At 45.4% G+C, this 19919-nt stretch overlaps 1 protein-coding gene and 1 long non-coding RNA gene across 2 annotated transcripts in view; one reads left to right on the top strand and one right to left on the bottom strand.

Moving 5' to 3' along the window:
• Positions 1-19919, bottom strand: part of LOC309358826 — a 46225-nt gene that overhangs the window by 16649 nt on the left and 9657 nt on the right. The window lies entirely within an intron of this gene.
• On the top strand, positions 66-16600 carry LOC309358864 (uncharacterized protein). Its single transcript, XM_081892134.1, has 5 exons — positions 66-219; positions 2440-2587; positions 5939-6101; positions 12260-12408; positions 16334-16600. Exons 2-5 carry the CDS (start codon positions 2447-2449, stop codon positions 16496-16498), a joined length of 618 nt encoding a protein of 205 aa, XP_081748260.1. The 5' UTR covers positions 66-219; positions 2440-2446; the 3' UTR covers positions 16499-16600.

The raw sequence follows: 19919 nt of genomic DNA on the forward strand, positions 1-19919 counted from the left end.
TTGGTTTGCCGTGTCCAGAGAACCCCACGAGCCAATCAGCTGTTGGGCAGGGAAAACACTCCACAGATGATGTGCTTTGTTATTGGCCAATACAGAGTCAATCAGGTCTGGTGGTACTTTGGGAGGCTGGACCAGGAGAAGGTATAAGGGCCTCCATCAACTGTACTCAGACAACGTCCCTCTACTTTGGCTCCAGAATCCGTGCTGCCGTTCTTCTTGGTAAGTCTCTTCCTGTCCTCCTTTCCATCAGCAACTCAAAACAGCTGGTGGTGTGTGTGCTTTTGTGAAGTCCTGAGAGGAGATGTCCCCGATAGAGTCCTCCAGGGCCTTGGAACGAGATTGAGAGACAGATGTTCGCAAATCCTGTAGAATTCCCCTTCTTTGTGGTTCAAATTCTTGTTTTGGGGAGAATGCCTTTTCATGTGACTCAGTCAGAAATGGGACTCTGCTTTGGTAAGGGAAAGGTGGTGAAGGATGCTAGGATGTTCTGGAGATGTTGGCGTTGGGGGCCCATCCCATTAGAGCAGGACAGAGGGACATACGGCTCTGCTAGGCTTTATGGACTCCCAAGTTCCTCTAGCCCCATCATCCCTGGCCAATGGCCAGAGTTGTGGCCTGACAACATCTGTAAAACCATGTGTCCTCTAGGCTTGCTTTAGGAGAGGGCCATACCTCAATGGCAGAGCGCTTCCCTTCCATGTGGAAAGATCTCCCAGGCTCAAACCACTGTCCACCTCCAACTTTTAACAAGAGGATCGAGGAGGAAGGAAAGAAAAGGACCGTTAATTGTTAGACTGCTAAAAGCTAGGTGGATCAATGGTCTGTCTCAGTGCAAACCATGTTCGTCCTACTCAGAGCAGACCCACTGAAATCCATGAGCAAGACAAACTCAGGTCCATTAAGGTTCGTAGGTCTCCTCTGAGTATACCCCAGGCTGCTCATCCTTTCTGTTTATAAGATATACTGATAGCAAATTCATTCTACCAATTATGGGTCCTTATGTAGCCAAAACAGGACCATCCACAAGAAGGATGTGTCGGTCTTCTGGGGGGAACCTTGAGGTTTGCAGAGATACAAAACTTTAGGATGTGGGGATCCTAATGGGGGGGGAAAGCCACCCCAAACAACCCACAGAAGATACAGGATATGCAGTGGTCACAGAATCTTGACCGGCTGTTGGGAGATGGAATGAGGGTGTCGAAAACCAGGAGAGAAATGGAATGGAGTATCCTGCAAGAGGGTATGGCTGACAGGCTAGAATCATGAGTTGGAAGGGACCCGAGAGGTCATGTAGTCCAAGTCCCTGCAATGCAGGAAACAGCGCTAAATAATTCCCGGCAGGGAGCCACCCAACCTCTCCTGATAAACCTCCCAAGATGTAGAGTCCAGCAGCTTCCAAGGTAGTCCGCTCTCCTGTCAAACATCTCTTACCCTCAGAAAGTTCTTCCTGATGTTTAGGTAGAATCTCATTTCTTATAATTTGGGTCTTACCATCTGGAACAGCAGAAATCGAGTTTGTTTGTTTTCCAATTTTTTTAATTGATTTTCCCAAAAAAATAAACAAACAAACAAACATAAATCTCCACCATATTTAAACCAATCTTAGTAACATTGTTAAGTGACTTCCTTGTATCCCCCTGGTTGAATTTCAGTCTACATCATTTTAATGGTTTTCCAAAACCAATATTATTATAAAATTAACTTAATCACTTAACATCTTTTTTCCCCTTTCCAATTCGGTATTAAACCTATTGATTCATCACGTTACATGTTTAAATCCTAAGCCTATCTGATATTTGGAAGCTTTTCCAATTAACTTAACATGTTCAACTAAATAGTCTTTAAATTTCATCCATTCCTCCTGATAATCCTCCTTCTGGTCACGGACTCTTCCAGTCAGGTCGGCTAGCTCAAGAAATCGAGTTTGCCCTATCCTCCATCCGAAAGCCCTTCAGAGATTTGAAGGTGGCTATTGTGTCACCTCCAAGTCTTCTCCAGGCTAAATCCACCCAGCTCCTTCAACTGCTCCTCATAAGGCTTGGTTTCCAGACCCTTGATCACCTTAGTCACCCTTCTCTTCAACCATCTGTCTGTCTATCTGTTATGTACTGAAGTTCTCACCCTGGGCCAGCAGGGGGATACTGTAGATAGTTATGCAAATAAGGGATTGAAAGTGACGTTCAGTGATTGGATAGTTTTAGAAAATTGTTACAGTTACGTTGTACTGGAGCTCTATATAAGCAGGCTGACTGAACCCTTCAGTTCAGTTCTGTTCTGGCCTGTGTATAAACAAGAGCTGTTTGAAGAATCGCTGTGTCGTCTGATATGTTCACCCACAACTTAACACTATCCTACAGATTTGTCTGTCCATGAAGCACCGCTCCTCGGTTCTTTTCCCCTTGGATGTTCCCACTTCGCTCTCCCCTTCGTCTTTTTCAGGTTCACCATGGCAACTCCTTTGGAAAAGTGCTTGGCCACCATCGTCGCGACCTTCCACAAATATTCCGGGAAGGAGGGGGATAAGTACAAGCTCAACAAGTCGGAGATGAAAGAGCTCCTGATGAACGAACTCCCCGCCTTCCATGGCGTAAGTCCTAAAAACCCTGGGATGTTAAGTCGTCGTTTGCGCAAAAACATTCGGATTAACTGGGAAGTGTGTAGTGCATGTCTGGTGATGACAAAGTTCAATGAAAAAAGCAGATGACCCAGTGGATCAGTTCATTCTCTAATCAGTTCGTGCATAAGGTCCATATATGTGTAAGTGTGCATTCCACCTGTCTGTTCATAGAGTCCCACAATCCACACAAAAGGTTGTTACAGTTTCAGGATAATCCTTTCACAGAGTCTAAGACAAGGATTTCCGGAATATTAGCCTTCTTTCGCCATCCTGGGCTTCATCAGTAGTACAAACTCATGTATAATATCAAAGGACAGCAGATACTACTATGCTATAAGATCCACTGTCCTATGATATCATATGTGAGTTTGTACTACTGATTCCTGCCAACCTAGCAATTCGAAAACACGTCAAAGTGCAAGTAGATAAATAGGTACTGCTCTGGCGGGAAGGTAAACGGCATTTCCGTGCGCTGCTCTGGTTTGCCAGAAGAGGCTTAGTCATGCCCGTTCAGCCCGGACACTGAGATCCAGCGCCAAGGGCTCTCTGGCGGTTCCCTCATTGTGAGAAGTGAGGTTACAGGGAACCAGACAGAGGGCCTTCTCGGTAGTGGCGCCCACCCTATGGAACACCCTCCCTTCAGATGTGAAGGAAATAAGCAGCTATCCTATCTTTAAAAGACATCTGAAGGGAAGTTCTTAATATTTAATGCTGTACTGTTTTTAACACTTGATTGGGAGCCGCCCAGAGTGGCTGGGGAAACTCAGCCAGATGGGCGAGGTATAAATAATACATTATTATTATTATTATTATTATTATGATGATGATGATGATGCTGGCGACATGACTCTGAAGCTGTACGCCGGCTCCCTCGGCCAATAAAGCGAGATGAGCGCCGCAACCCCAAAGTTGGTCATGACTGGACCTAATGGTCCCTTTACCTTGTACTACTGATGAAGCCCAGGATGGCAAAACAAGGCTAATATAACAGAAATCCTTTAGACTCTGTGAAAGGATTCTGTGGAACTGTAACAGCCTTTTGTGTGGATTATTGGATTCTATGAACAGCCAGGTGGAATAGATACTTGTATGGACCTTATGCATGAACTGACTAGAGAATGAACTGATCCACTGGGTCTTCTGCTTTTTCCGTTGAACTTTATGAGCTCCTTCTGTTGAAATCTACAATTCAATACAATGAATAGTATACCTTATTTATTCCAACGTACAGCCGGTTATGTCTTGTGGGTTTATTGAATATGTTTCCCGTAACCAGAGGTTTGTTGTGGTTTAGTGATGTCAAAGGACATGGTGAGAGGCCTCTGTGCCGCATCTCGAATCCAGACCCTGCTGCTTAGCTTGAAACTGTAATATCCAGAAGGCAGTTCGTGCAAAGAGTAGGGCAGATGATATTTAGAATTAGTGGATCTTGATGTCTTTTAATGGACTATTAAAATAGCTGCCTGCTTTATCTTTGGGGGGGGGGAATGATGGGGTGTTTTACTGCCCCTGTCTGCTAACATTGGTCTTTTACCTGTCTCAGGAAAGAGGAAAGAAAGCACATTTTCACACAGCGCATTGTTAAACTTTGGAACGCTCTCCAATAGGAGGCGGGGTGGGCACCAAAATACAGTGGAACCTTGGTTCTCGAACTTAATCCGTTCCAGAAGTCCATTCAACTCCCGAAACATTCGAAAACCAAGGCACGGCTTCCGATTGGCACAGGCGCCCCGGAAACAATATCTAACAGACGCATCAGACGTTCAGCTTCTGAAAAATGTTCAAAAACCGGAACACTTACTTCTGGGTTTTCGGCGTTTGGGAACCGATTTGTTCATCAACTAAGCCATTTGAGAACCAAGGTTCCCCTGTAGATAACTTTGAAAGAGGATGGCTAGGTTTTTGAATCCCAGTTGCTAGAAACCACTGGAAGGGAGACAGGGCTTTTGCCACTGTGGGGACAGGATTCTGAGCTAGATGGGCTGTTGGCCTGATCCAAAAGGCTCTTATGTTTTATAAACACACCTCAATGCATTTCTGGGGCATTTTATGCTGAAGATGTGTATTTTTGCTTTCAGATGGAAAACGGTAAGTGGCAAGTGGCTGAAATTTGGGTAGTACTGGTGGCAATTTGTGGTCATATCCTAGAGCAGGGGTCAGCAAACTTTTTTCAGCAGGGGGCCGGTCCACTGTCCCTCAGCCCTTGTGGGGGGCCGGATTATATTTTGAAAAATAAAATAAAAAATGGACGCATTCCTATGCCCCGCAAATAACCCAGAGATGCATTTTAAAGAAAAGGACACATTCTACTCATGTAAAAACACACTGGTTCCCAGACCGTCCGCGGAACAGATTTAGAAGGGCCAATGCAGAGGCATCTAAGGTACCGGTAAATTCTGGATGAAGTTTAAGATATGTGTGCTGTTGCTCATTATAAACACAATGTGACCTGATGGCAGTCTGTGTAATACTGTTTGTTTCTTACTATATATCATTTGTATTTTTCTCTTCTCTATTTTTCTTCTTTAAGTTCTGTTTCATCTTTTATTCCTTTGCCTTCTTATTAAATTCACAAATTAAATAAAATTAAAAGGCTTATAACAGGGGAATGTCCAAGGAAGTAGTGCAAAGGAGCTTGGGCTTATTTAGTTGCCTGCCTTCTCAGTGTGGGACGTGGGTGGCGCTGTGGGTTAAACCACAGAGCCTAGGACTTGCTGATCAGAAGGTCGGCGGTTCGAATCCCCGTGACGGGGTGAGCTCCCGTTGCTCGGTCCCTGCTCCTGCCAACCTAGCAGTTCGAAAGCATGTCAAAGTGCAAGTAGATAAATAGGTACCACTCCGGCGGGAAGATAAACGGCGTTTCCGTGCGCTGCTCTGGTTCGCCAGAAGCGGCTTAGTCATGCTGGCCACATGACCTGGAAGCTGTACGCCAGCTCCCTCGGCCAATAAAGCAAGATGAGTGCCGCAGCCCCAGAGTCGGTCACGATTGGACCTAATGGTCAGGGGTCCCTTTACCTTTACTTCTCAGTGTACCTGTTGCTTGGCCTGTTTGAGTGGATCTTGTTTATTTAAAATGGCTATTATTATTATTATTATTATTATTCTAAAAACACCTCCACTCTTTGGCAAAAAGGATCCCAGAGTTGATATCATAAGATTTTTTAAAAAAAAAAATATCAATGCAATCCCAACCCTCCTTTTTACAACCAAAGAAAAGAAAAGACACGACATGAAAGGAAACAGTGAAGAGGAAGGAAGAGGAAAAACAGGCTCTGAATTATTGAAGCTAATGGTTTACTTTTTTCTTTCCAATGCTCCCAGAAACGGATGGACGGGGCGGAATTCCAGAAGATCATGACGGACCTGGACCACAACCGGGACCAGGAAATAGACTTCCAGGAGTTCTTGTGCTTCCTGGCTTGTGTGGCGATGGGATTTGACGAATTCTTTCGGGGTTGCCCCAAATGCCCACTCCCCAAAAAATAAGCCCCAGTGGATCACACTCGCAGTGTGTTCCAATTTCAATTCAAAACAATAAAATTTTCTTTTTAATATTAACCCTGACTTTCCTGTCCTTTTTTCCCTTGGTGATTATATGTCAGGGCACCTTACGTAGAGGATTTCGCGATTCACAGAAAATTGGACGGTGGCAAAAAAAATTCTCACAGGGACTAGTAGCTTGGATTGAGAAAGGGGTGGGGGCACAGGGGTTAGCTCCACCCACTGTGCAAGTCAGGTGACAAGGCAAAGTGCTATTTAACCCCCTCTCTTTCTGTGAACGGTGATGAGGCATTGGCAGAGTTGTCCGTTTATAGGAGCCTTTCTCAACCTGTGGGTCCCCAGATGTTGTTGAACTACAACTCCCATCACCCTTAGCTAGCAAGGCCAGAGCTCAGGGATGATGGGAGTTGTAGTCCAACAACATCTGGGGACCCACAGGTTGAGAACCGCTGGTTTATAGGCTTTCACTGTTGAATGGCACATTGGAGAACCTTTGGCTCTGCTGCCATGTGGGAGATGAAGATCCCATTCTGCCCGTTCCTGTGGAACGCCCTCCCACCAGATTTCAAGGAGATAAAGGAACTACACAACTTTTCAAAAAAATGAAAGCAGCCCTGTATCAGGAAGTTTTTAATGTTTCACGTTTTATTATGTTTTTATAAGCCCTGGAAGCCGCCCAGAGTGGCTAGGGAAACCCAGCCAGGTGGGCGGGGTATAAATAATAAAATTATTATTGTTATATTCCTAGCCGTGATTCCAGAAAAAGAAAACTCTGATTACCAGATAATCCATTCCAGATTTTCTACCGGATTTAGTGGGTTGGAGAATATTCTGGGATGGAGGCAGTAATGAGCATTTGAGATGTACATCTGTGTGGATCAGAGAGAGGGGGAAGACAGGAGATGCTTGCTGTTAACTTTTATTTGGTGTCTACAATTAAAGCGGGGGGGTGAGGTTGGAAGGTGACCATCTCAGTGCATATTAGGCAGGCAACAGACCACAGCAACTCAGGAAATAAACCACCCAAGGCACGAAGCAGCCTGGCAACCTGAGAACAGTCCAGATACCTGGGCGGGCCTCTTTTCACACACCTGTTTGGCAGGTTTCGACTCGAAGGCCTGAGGCTGTTTCTCCAGCTGGGACTGGGGGTTGAGGGAACAGCACTCGGATATGTTCTCAAAGGAAAGGGCTGCGGTTACTGGGTTTATCAAGGAATCCAGACGGAAATCGTTACTCACCATGAGTACAATGGCAGTCCTATCTGGAGGGTAAAGGTAAAGGGCCCCCTGACCATTAGGTCCAGTCGTGACCGACTCTGGGGTTGTGGCACTCATCTCGCTTTATTGGCCGAGGGAGCCGGCGTACAGCTTCCGGGTCATGTGGCCAGCATGACTGAGCCGCTTCTGGCGAACCAGAGCAGCGCACGGAAACGCTGTTTACCTTCCCGCTGGAGTGGTACCTATTTATCTACTTGCACTTTGAGGTGCTTTTGAACTGCTAGGTTGGCAGGAGCAGGGACCGAGCAACGGGAGCTCACCCTGTTGTGGGGAGTCGAACCGCCTACCTTCTGATCGGCAAGTCCTAGGCTCTGTGGGTAAACCCACAGCGCCACCCGCATCCCTGGAGGGACTGAACCTCACACCTTCTGGATGCAGAGTAGATGCTGAGGCCTTCCCCTATGACAGAGCAACGTAGGAAGCTGCCTTAATTGAGTCAGACCACTGCTCCATCTATCTCAGTACTGTCTGCACTGGCCGGCATTGGTTTTACAGGGCTTCAGGCTGGGCTGCATTCCTGGTCCCACCTAGAGCTCCCGGGGGGTGAAACCTGCATGCAAAGCTCTACTTACCCAATGCAATACTTTGGAATGAACACAACAGGCTTCCTTCTGGTGACCTCCAGATGAGGTTGGACTCCAACTCCCATCAGCCCCCAGGCAACATGGCCAACAGTCAGGGTCTCAGGGCGAATGGGAATTGTAGCCTATCTGTCCGGCAGCAGCTGTCCATGGTTTCAGACGGAGCCTTCAGACCTTCTGCGTGTCCCTATTTCCCAGGGTTTTTACAGAAGCCGTCTCAGTTTCTGATTTGATCCTGGAATGTCCCACTTTTCCTTAGGACGTCCCTATTTTCACTGGAGAAATGTTGGAGGGTATGGAATTATGCGACCCCCACAAGCCAAGGAGATAAGTAACTAAGCAACCTTTAGAAGACATCTGAAGGCAGCCCTGTATAGGTAAAGGTAAAGGTACCCCTGCCCGTAAGGGCCAGTCTTTACAGACTCTGGGGTTGTGCGCCCATCTCACTTAAGAGGCCAGGGGCCAGCGCTGTCCGGAGACACTTCCGGGTCACGTGGCCAGCGTGACAAAGCTGCATCTGGCGAGCCAGAGCCGCACACGGAAACGCCGTTTACCTTCCCGCTGGTAAGCGGTCCCTATTTATCTACTTGCACCCGGAGGTGCTTTCGAACTGCTAGGTTGGCAGGCGCTGGGACCGAGCAGCGGGAGCGCACCCCGCCGCAGGGATTCGAACCGCCAACCTTTCGATCGGCAAGTCCTAGGCACTGAGGCTTTAACCCACAGCGCCACCTGCGTCCCAGCCCTGTATAGGGACGGTTTTTAAATGTTTAATGTTTTATTATGTTATATTTATATTATATATATATATAATATTATTATACACACATGCACACACACAGTGGTACCTCGGATTACATACGCTTCAGGTTACACACGCTTCAGGTTACAGACTTTGCTAACCTAGAAATAGTGCTTCAGGTTAAGAACTTTGCTTCAGGATGAGAACAGAAATTGTGCTCCGGTGGCGTGGTGGCAGCAGGAGGCCCCATTAGCTAAAGTGGTGCTTCAGGTTAAGAACAGTTTCAGGTTAAGAATGGACCTCCGGAACAAATTAAGTACTTAATCCAAGGTACTACTGTATTTACATATTATTTTCAACAGTAATTGAACATACTTTTACATCTTATTCAATTTTTTTGACTTCCATCAGTCCTGTCTGAAAATTTTCCAATCCAATCTCTTAGTATGCATTTCTTATTTTCCCTATTACATTTCGAACTCATAACCAATATCTCTATCTTTTTCTACTTTGTAACACTTCATATATTTCTCCTTACAAAACTTATTGTGGTCCTACTAGCGTAATTTGTTGATTACAGTTGCTCTTCAAATAATTCATATACGTCTTCCAATCTTCTGTAAATCTCTGGTCCGGCAGCTTTCGAATCCTTCTTGTCATTTTGTCCAATTCTGCATAGTCCATTAATTTCGTCTGCCATTTTTCTTTCGTCAGAATTGCTTCTTGCTTCCATTTCTGAGCTAACAATACTCTTGCCGTTTTATTATGTTTTTATATATGTTGGAAGCCACCCAGAGTGGCTGTGGCAACCCACAGTGATGATGGGTGGAGTACCATCATCATCATCAACACCCTAGTGGTCCCAGGCCCTAAGAAAATTAGATTAGCTTCAACCAGAGCCAGGGCCTTTTCAGCACTGGCTCCAGCCTGGTGGAACGCTCTGCCTCATGAGACCAGGGCTCTGAAGGATCTGATTTCTTTCCGCAGGGCCTGTAAGACAGAGTTGTTCCCCCTGGCCTTTGGCTTGGAGCCAATTTGATTACCTCCCTCTCTTTCTTTTTCCTTTTTCCTTTCTCCTCCTGTGATGAGGCTGCATTTTAATATTTTAATGTTGTATTTTAATTTTGTTTTTAAGTTGTATTCATTCAACTTGTTTTTATTCTTGCTTGTTAACCGCCCTGAGCCCAGCCTTGGCTGGGGAGGGCGGGGTATAAATAAAAATTATTATTATTATTATTATTATTATTATCATCATCATCATCATCATCATCATCATTGAACAGGACATCTCTAGTTTCATCTGAAAAATGTTGGAAGGTATGGTCTTTCCCAGTCCAACCTGGAGGTTCCAGGGACCAAACCTGGGGCCATCTGCATGCAAAGGTTTTACCCTGTCGCTGAGCCCGTCCTTTGAGTCATGTTCCCACACGCACAGGCTGCCTATTCAGGCTTCAGAGACAGACTTTCGGCAGATCCAGTTTATTATTTCGTAAGCACTGCAGGGATGGGAATAATAAACATGTCCCTGTTGAAATCTAGGCTTCTATCTACAACATTCCTAACATATGCTAGGCTGTTGGAGTCACTCTGACAGCAGAAGCGTTCGTTTTTTAAAAAGGGATATTTTCCCTCTCTCTGCTTCAGGCTCTGCTGGCGAAAGGGACAAGAGGAGCCTCGAACTCAGGGCTTGCTGGGAGCAAAGAGGTGGCTCAGAGTCAAGGGTTCCTGCTGCAGAACTGAGCACGAGACACCGGCATTTCTGGAAGCGGAGGCTATGCAGAGCAGTTGTTTGCTGGGCGCCAGGAAAGAAACATTCGGCTGAGTTTACTTCGTACTTTCATACGGCTGGGTTTCTCCCTCTACTTAGCTGGGTGAGTCATTCCCCCCCTTCTCTTCACCATCTTTTAAAAACAAACAGCTGTGCTGGCCAGGGCGGCAGGGAGATGGAGTCCAACAAAATCTAGAAGGGCACAAGTCCCGCATCCTTGCATTCAATAGTGATCCCTGATTGGTTGGGACATGATTGGTCTAGGACAGTGTTCCCCAACCTTGGGCCTCCAGCTGTTTTTGGACTACAACTCCCATCATCCCTCGCTAGCAAGACCAGTGGTCAAGGATGATGGGAACTGTAGTCCAAAAACAGCTGGAGGCCCAAGGTTGGGGAACACTGGTCTAAGACAGTGATAGAGGAAGTCTATGTGGCACCCCCAGATGTTGATAGACTACTGCTCCCATTGTCCCTGGGTTACTCGCTATGTTGTCTGGGGCTGGTGGGAGTTGGAGTTCAGCAAGATCCAGGAGGCAGAACATAGGAAACTGCCTTCTACTGAATCAGATCATTGGTTCGCCTAGCGCAGTGCTGTCTACACTGACTGGCAGCAGTTCACTAGGGTTTCAGGCAGAGCACATTCCCGGCTTTAGCCTGGAGATGCCATTGGGGCGTAGCTGTCAACGTTTTCCTTTTTTTAAGGGAAATTCCCTTATTCCGAATAGGATTCCTCGCAAGAAAAGGGAAAAGTTGACAGCTATGCATTGGGGATGGAACCCAGGACATTCTTCATGCAAACAAGGGCTCAACCACCGAGCTAGAAGCCTTTCCTTGTTGCAAGGAGACCAGAGCATCTTAGCTACCCACGTCTTATTTTGTTGCATAAGGACACAAGAATCACCCTGCAGGATTGGGTCAGTAGTCCAGCATCCTTTTCTCACAGTGGCCAGCCAGATGTCTGTGGGAAACCCTCAGCAGAACCCTTGGCCCAGTATGCCTCGGCCCAGTATACCTGAAGGAGCATCTCCACCCCCGTCATTCAGCCCGGACACCGAAGTCCAGCTCCAAGGGCCTTCTGGTGGTTCCATCACTGCGAGGTTACAGGGAACCCGGCAGAGGGCCTTCTCGGTGGTGGCGCCCACCCTGCAGAACGCCCTCCCGCCAGATGTCAAGGAAATAAACAACTATCTGACTTTTAGAAGAAGACATCTGAATGTTAGCCCTGTTTAGGGAAGCTTTAAATGTTTTATCGTGTTTTTCATATTCTGTTGAGAGCCGCCCAGAGTGGCTGGGGAAATACAGCCAGATGAGCGGGATCTAAATAAATAAATAAATAAATAATTATTATTATTATTACTCCTGCAGTTTGCAGCAACAGAGGTTCAGAAGCATTATAGTGGTACCTCGGGTTAAGAACTTAATTCATTGTGGAGGTCCGTTCTTAACCTGCAACTGTTCTTAACCTGAGGTACCACTTTAGCTAATGAGGCCTCCCGCCGCCGCCGCACAATTTCTGTTCTCATCCTGAAGCTAAGTTCTTAACCCAAGGTACTATTTCTGGGTTAGCGGAGTCTGTAACCTGAAGTGTCTGTAACCCGAGGTACCACTGTACTGCCTCTGACCATGGAGAAAAAGCACGGCCATCATGACTGACAGCCATTGACAGCCTCTCCCTCCATGAATTTATCTAGCCTGCAAGTCCAGTTTTGTCACCAGTGAGGGCTGAGTTCTAATCCTACTCCTCTCTCTGCACCTTCCTTTTTTCCCCCCTTCCAGACATCAAGATGCAAGCTCCCCTTGAGGAGTGCCTGGGGGTTCTGGTGAACACCTTCCACAAATATTCCGGCAAGGAAGGAGACCGGCTTAAGCTCAACAAGGCTGAGATGAGGGAGCTGCTTCTCCACGAACTCCCCACCTTTGTCAGGGTGAGATCCTGCAGTGATGGCATTTTACCATTGAACTGTGGAGAGTGTATTAACTTATGGTCTGTGTGTCTGGTTTGGGAGCTGCATGGCCAGGGAAAAAACAATGCTGTCCAGGGTTGTAAAGACTGCAGAGAGAATAATTGGGTGCACACTTCCCACCTTGGGTCAAATCTGTGCTACCAGGTGCCATATGAAAGCTGCAGAGATAGTGCAGGATAGTGCCCACCCTGGAAATGATCTATTTCAGTTTCTGCCTTCTGGAAGAAGGTACAGTGGTACCTCTGGTTGCGAACGGGATCCGTTCCGGAGCCCCGTTCACAACCTGAGCAGAACGCAACCTGCGCCTGCGCATGGGGTCGTGATTCGCCACTTCTGCTCATGCGCGTGACGTCATTTTGAGCGTCTGTGCATGTGCGAGTGGCAAAACCCAGAAGTAACCCTTTCTGGTACTTCTGGGTCGCTGTGGGACACAACCTGAAAATGCTCAACCTGAAGCAAACACAACACGAGGTATGACTGTACAGGGTTATAAAGACTAGGACTAGCCACCTGAGAAACAGTTTCTATCCGGGGACTTCCGGGACAGCGCGAACGGCTAATGGCGGATTCCCTCCGAGCTCTGGAGGGAGTCGGCTCTGCTGAGGACGGGTCTTGCCGTGCCGGCGACACGGGGACCCTCAGAAACCGCAGGCGCGGAAGCCTGCGGACCTGGTGACTCGGTGGGCACCTTAAGCGCCCTCCCCGACCCACGAAGAGCCTTTTTAAAGGCTACGGAGAGGACCGGAGAGTGGCGTGGTGCCGAGAGTACATCGCTACCTCAGTGGAGCGAAGCCGCGAGCCATGGCCGGAGAGCGCTGTCTTTCTTCCTAAAATTTGGACTGAAACAAGAAACCCGTGAGTAGAATGAAATTTCGACCCTAAAAGTTTATTCCTGAATTTGAGTACGATCGGGGGATGTGTTAAAAGGAAGTCCACCCCCCCCACCTGTAAGATCCAAAGTAAGGAAAAGAGACTAAGGTGGAGAGACTTTGTGTTTAGATGAACAAAAGAATATCTACACGAATTAAATAAAAGAAGTTATTGTGCTGGAGAGGAGAGAGGAATCTTAGAAACTGCTGTGCAACCCCCCCCCCCCTTTGGACCCGGGAGCGTCAGGTGTGCGAGCCCGAAGAAAAAGAAAAAAGAGTTTGACAGCTGTCAAAAGAGCTGTCAAACGGGCGGTTGAAGTTTAGAACTGTGTTATTTAATATCTTTCTGGATTAAAGGTGTTATATTTGAACTGAACTGGTTGGAAACAAAGTGACTGTGATCAACAAAGTAACGGATTGTTGGAAAAGAACTATTGGGTGGCTATCCCCCTGGAGGAAATTAAAGATATTGCAATGGCTGCAGAAGGAAAATTACTGGCAGAGATAGAAAGAATGTTCTTTCTCGTGGGAATTTTACAAGAGCAGAGCACGGCTATGAACAAACAACTTACGACCTTGAATCTTAAACTAGGCAGCTCTGCTGAAGATACAAACTTTGCAGCTGAAGCAGAAAAGACAACTTTGGAATCGGAGGGGAAAGATGAAGAAGGAAAGGAAGGACAGATGGGAAACATTAATCAGAAGCCTATACTCTCAATAAATAAAGGAAATAAAGAGGATGATCACTGGATTACAAACCTGCAAAAGGAGAGAAAGATAAAGGAAGAAGTCTGTGGAACATTTGGAATATTGGAATATAAAAGAACAAATAAGCATGACTGGGACTTCTTCTTAAAGTTCGAACATGGAAAACTGGTTGATCCTTTGCAGCAACTGTTTTTGGCAGATTTGGAGGGAGGAAAACAGGAGGGGCTTGTGAGAAAACTCCTTCAAAAATTGAGGGCCAACAAAAAGGACTACCAACAAAACCGCCGGAGAGAGGTTAATTGGGACTTTAGAGCCTCGGATGTGAGAAATCCGGGCTGAGAACCGTTTTTTGAGGACACTGTTTCGGAAGGGGACAAAGACCGGGGCAGGGAGGGAGGGGGGAGTAGATTAGTTAAAACTTTAATTTTTGTATTTGGTTATTATGGTGTGTTTTTTGGTTAAATTTAAAAAGGGAGGAATTCGTGGGAGAGAAACTAGGTCGACCTTAGAAAAAGGATTTTGTGTAAAAAAGGGGAAATTCTGGTTATGTAAAATTGGGCCTAGTAAAAAGTGTTAAGCTTTAGAAAAAAGAAAACAATATTATTCTTGAGAAGAGGGCAAATAACTTGCTGAGTTAACTTGCTGAGAAATTGGGAGGGGGGAAGGGGGGGATGTGGGGAAGTCCGGGAAAGAAGGTAAAGAAAGTAAGGGTATAAAATTATATATGTGTTGTTATGTCTTTTTATGTTTGTTTGTCTATATAAAATGTGAAAACCCAATAAAAAAATTTTTTTAAAAAAAGAGAAACAGTTTCTATCCAAATGCGATTTTTGTTTTAAACGCAGTGTAAGGTAGTCTTTAGGGATGCAGGTGGCGCTGTGGGTTAAACCACAGAGCCTAGGACTTGCCGATCAGAAGGTTGGCGGTTCAAATCCCCGTGACGGGATGAGCTCCCGTTGCTCGGTCCCTGCTCCTGCCAACCTAGCAGTTCAAAAGCACAGCAAAGTGCAAGTAGATAAATAGGTACCCCTCAGGCAGGAAGGTAAACGGCGTTTCCGTGTGCTGCTCTGGTTTGCCAGAAGCGGCTTAGTCATGCTGGCCACATGACCCGGAAGCTGTACGCTGGCTCCCTCGGCCCATAGAGCGAGATGAGCGCCGCAACCCCAGAGTCGGCCAAAACTGGACCTAATGGTCAGGGGTCCCTTTACCTTTTAAGGTAGTCTTTATGTGAATATATTGTATTCAATTGTGGGGTATCAGAGTTTTTAGGGGCTAACCAGGCTGGGATAGCAGGCTTGTGGGTTTTTGAATGACTGGTGTAGATTTTTTCAATTTCGTTGTTCTGTATGGGACAATGACAATAAAGTTTATTGTATCGTATCAAAGACTTCCCTTCCAAGGTGGTGGTGGAGAGTGAAGGGAGGTGGTGATAATTCTCATCATTTAATTTGTACGCCGCCTTTCCATAGCTAAAACCATGCTCAAGGCGGCTTACAACATAGAATCGTACAAGGGACCCCAGGGTCATCTAGTCCAACCCCGGCAAAGCAGGAATCTTTTGCCCAACGTGGGGCTCAAACCCACATTCCTGAGAATAAGAGCCTCGTGCTCTACTGACTGAGCTATCCCTGACGTGAAAAGATATACATAACTAGAAACATAGTAAAAGTAGCCACAGACAATAAATAAAACGTATCAAAAAGTACATGACCGTAATTGAACCATTTCCATGTGTATCGTTCTAAGATCTAAAAATAAAGATACAAAAGCTAATATCAGTAACAGCAGCAGCAACAAAATCCAACGAAACTCCCTAAACAATGGAAATAATGTTGCCATACATCTTTAGGGTCTAAGTCAAGGATAAGGGAACTGGATTGAGTACTTGGAACTCGCAAAGCTTTGGAGCACAGAAGCTTCCTTATACAGAGGCAGACCAACTAGTCCATCTATCTTAACATACTGACTGGCAGAAGTGGCTCTCTCTCAGCACTTCCCAAAGATGTATTGGGATTGAACCTGGAGGCCTCTGTGTGCAAAGGAGGTGCTTCACCCACCGAACCATGGCCCTTAGTCTCTCCACACCATGAATTAATGGAACTGAAGGTAAGGAGAGCAGGTTCCCGGGGGGAAGCTTTTTCCAGGCGGACCACTCCCAGCGTCATTGCCTGAATAAAGTTTTTGTTTCAAATCTTTTGTTGAATCTTGCACTTTATGCCTTAAAACCTGAATTCAACACACACACACACACACACGGGGCATCGGTACTATGCAAGGAAATCTGCTTTACTCTCATCTCTTTCCCGCAGGGCAAGATAGACGAACCCGGGTTCAAGTACTTGATGAAGAAACTAGATGAGAATGGAGATGAGGAACTGGATTTCCAGGAGTACGCTGTCTTCTTGGCTCTCACCGCTTCCCTGTGCAATGAGTTCTTCCAGGAGTGCTCAGATGAGAACAACCGTAAGAGATGAGGTCAGCGTTTCCAAGGGGACCTCTTTCACTGTTACACCAGCCTGACCAAAAACCTGCCAGGAGAGGCTGACCATACAGTAATAAATATTATTCAAATTGTGCGTGTGTCTGTGTTCTTTTGGCTGGCAATTTTTAAGCCAAGGCTGAGGGCCACATTCCCTTATGGGGGACACAAGAGCCCTGAGAGATTCCTTTGCAGGTTCTCCATCAGTCGGAGAAAATAACAGAGGCCAACCAGAGAATATTGAGAAGCAAAGCAGCTAGTAAGCCTGATCTTTATTGAACTGTTGCAACAGGGTACTCCCCTCACATGCAGGAAAGGAGGAGGACCCTGAACAAAGGTGTGTCCGCCTTTATATAGACATTTTAAATTGCCCGCCTTGGAGTCCAAGACCACCCCCCAGAAACATCACACCTACATCACAGAAAGGGCGGTCTACAGCAGAAATCTGAGTGCGTTGTTTACCTCCTGTCGTTGTTTATCTCCTGTCTGCCAGGTTACCTGTTTAATTGTCACTTGACTGGATTGCCTGGTTAGCCTGGCCGGTTTTTTGTAGTGACAAATACTTAGTTCCTGAGCCAGGTCACAGGCTCACCCTATTCATACACAGATATACCCTTAAGACAGGTTTTGTGAATGAAAAGACAATGAAGTGGCTTTTCCATTTTCCTTTGATCTTGCAGAGAAAACATTTGGTCAGTTGGGGAGCCAAAATGGCTTTCCTGTGCTGCTTCAGACATGTGGCTTATATATTTATATACATGTTTGCTTGGTACATTTATGAACATTTATTATATATATATGAGCTTAATTTATGGGCAAATATCCAAGGGCCACATGCCAGTGGTGGGCGGGGCCACAAGCAAGAGGGGCAGAGCTATTTTCTACAGCCCTTTTTCTCCCTATCCTCCTCCCAGGCATACAAGAGGCGAGATCAGAGTTCAGACATACATCCCAGCCAGACAGAAACATTCAAGGAGGGTGTGAAGCGGGGGTGGTGATGGGATGTGCCTTTGGAGGGGGGGTTGCCTGAAGAGAGTCCTGAGGGCCAGGTAGAGATGTTTAGAGGTCCACGTTTGGCCCTCAAGCCTGAGCTTCTGCACCCATTTTAAGCTGTGTGTGGGAATTCAGACCTAGGGAATAACTGGTTTCCAGGTCTCCATATTTCATTATTAGAGCATTTTCCTCTCCTTGTCCCCATCCTGCACTCAGCTCTCACCTGCCGCTCCTAGGAGAGTGGGAAATGTGGAGGAAAGGACAGAACGAAACCGCTGGAATCTGACACAGAAGCAACTTCACCACGCTGCAACATTTGGTTGCAGGTCCCTGCACATCCCCTCGTTTCATGCAGCTGTGATAAAAGAGCAGGTAGAAATCAGATGTTGAATGTCTCCACCCTGCTTAGCTGCTTATCTGTATTTAAAAACAGAAACAAAAACACTTTCAAAGTGGGTTTCAGTGGCACCAAGCGCAACCACATGCATTGTGCAACGAAACATCCTGAAAGGGGTTTTTGCTTGTTTTTTCAAAGGAACCTCGTGACCGACTTATTTATACCACTCTTCCTCAGAAGCCACAAGAGGGAACAGGTTTTGGCAGAGAAAAAGCAGGTTGCCCAGGGGTCTTCCTGTTTTCATCTCTGAAAATTGGGAGGGTAAAACAAGCAGCCCTGTTTCTTACAGGAGGAAGGACTGTAGATCATTGCCTTTGCTTTGCATGCAGAGGGCTCCAGGTTCGAAACCCGACATCTCCAGATAGGAGTGTGAGAGACTCCCTGGCTGAAGCCCTGGAGGGTGGCTGCCGGTCGGTGTTGACATCCCTAGCCCAGACCAATGGTCTGACTCAGTAGAAAGCAGCTAGCTAATTTCCAAAAGCAGCTGTTTATTATGAAGACGGCAATAACTTCTCTGTTCTTTAGGGGAAAGGCCCAGGGCTCAGGAGTGAATCTCATTCTTTGCACACAGAATGTACTGGCTTCAATTCCCATCATCTCCAGGCAGACCTGGGAAACTCTCCCTGCCTGAAACCCTGGAGGGAGGCTGCCAGTCAGAGCTGACAGCCCTAAGCCAGATGGAATCAATGGCGTGACCAGGTACGAAAGCAAGTTCCTAAACGTGAATTATCAGAGAGGGTATAATAGGTACCCTCCCTGCTCCTTGTCATCAAGGAAGGTTAATTGTGGAAGGCAACTGACGCCACTTCGGGGTTATTAAGAGTTTTCAACATAGGATGCAATAAAAACGCAACTAGTTTAAGATAATAATAAAAATTACAGAAAAAAGAAGAGGAATAAAGAGAGAGAGAGAAAAGGGGGGTGCAGAATAAAAGGGGGGAGGGAGATTCAACTAGTCTAAAATAATAATAATAAATAATGCAGAAAAAAAGAAGAGGTAGAAAGGAGGAAAGGAGGAAAGAGAAGGTGAGGGGAGAAGAAAAATGGGGGGGAGGGAAAAATAATATAATAAAGCTCAAAGAGATAGATAGATGATAAATAGAGATAGATAGAGATGATAGATAGATAGATATAGATAGGTAGGTAGATAGATGATAGATAGAGATAGATAGATAGATAGATAGATAGATAGATAGATAGATAGATGATAGATAGATAGATAGATAGAGAGAGAGAGAGAGAGAGAGAGAGAGAGAGAGAGAGAGAGAGAGATAGATAGATAGATAGATAGATAGATAGATAGATAGATAGATAGATGGATGATAGATAGATATAGATATAGATATAGACAGATAGATGATATAGATAGATAGATAGATAGATAGATAGATAGATAGATAGATAGATGATAGATAGATATAGATATAGACAGATAGATGATAGATAGATAGATAGATAGATAGATAGATAGATAGATAGATAGATGATTGATAGATAGATAGATGATAGATAGATGATGATAGATAGATAGATAGATAGATAGATAGATAGATAGATAGATAGATAGATAGATAGATAGATGATAGATAGATGATGATAGATAGATAGATGATAGATAGATAGATAGATAGATAGATGATAGATAGATAGATAGATAGATAGATAGATAGATAGATATAGATATAGACAGATAGATGATAGATAGATAGATAGATAGATGATAGATATAGATAGATAGATGATGATGATAGATAGATAGATATAGATAGATAGATAGATAGATAGATAGATAGATAGATAGATGATAGATAGATAGATAGATAGATAGATAGATGATAGATAGATAGACAGACAAAGAGATAGATGATGAAAATGATGATAGATATAGATAGATAGATAATGATGATAGATAGATGATAGATAGATAGACAGACAAAGAGATAGATGATGATAATGATGATAGATATAGATAGATAGATAATGATGATAGATAGATAGATAGATAGATAGATAGATAGATAGATAG

This window comes from Podarcis melisellensis, assembly GCF_964234715.1.
Source record: "Podarcis melisellensis genome assembly, chromosome: 16".
NCBI classification, from domain to species: Eukaryota; Metazoa; Chordata; class Lepidosauria; order Squamata; family Lacertidae; genus Podarcis; species Podarcis melisellensis.

Excerpts from the sequence above, each read along its gene's own strand:
- LOC309358864 (XM_081892134.1), top strand. The coding sequence starts at position 2,447 with ATGGCAACTCCTTTGGAAAAGTGCTTGGCCACCATCGTCGCGACCTTC. Across the intron at positions 2,588-5,938 it reads AACTCCCCGCCTTCCATGGC|AAACGGATGGACGGGGCGGA; the intron begins GTAAGTCCTAAA and ends CAATGCTCCCAG. Across the intron at positions 12,409-16,333 it reads AACTCCCCACCTTTGTCAGG|GGCAAGATAGACGAACCCGG; the intron begins GTGAGATCCTGC and ends TCTTTCCCGCAG.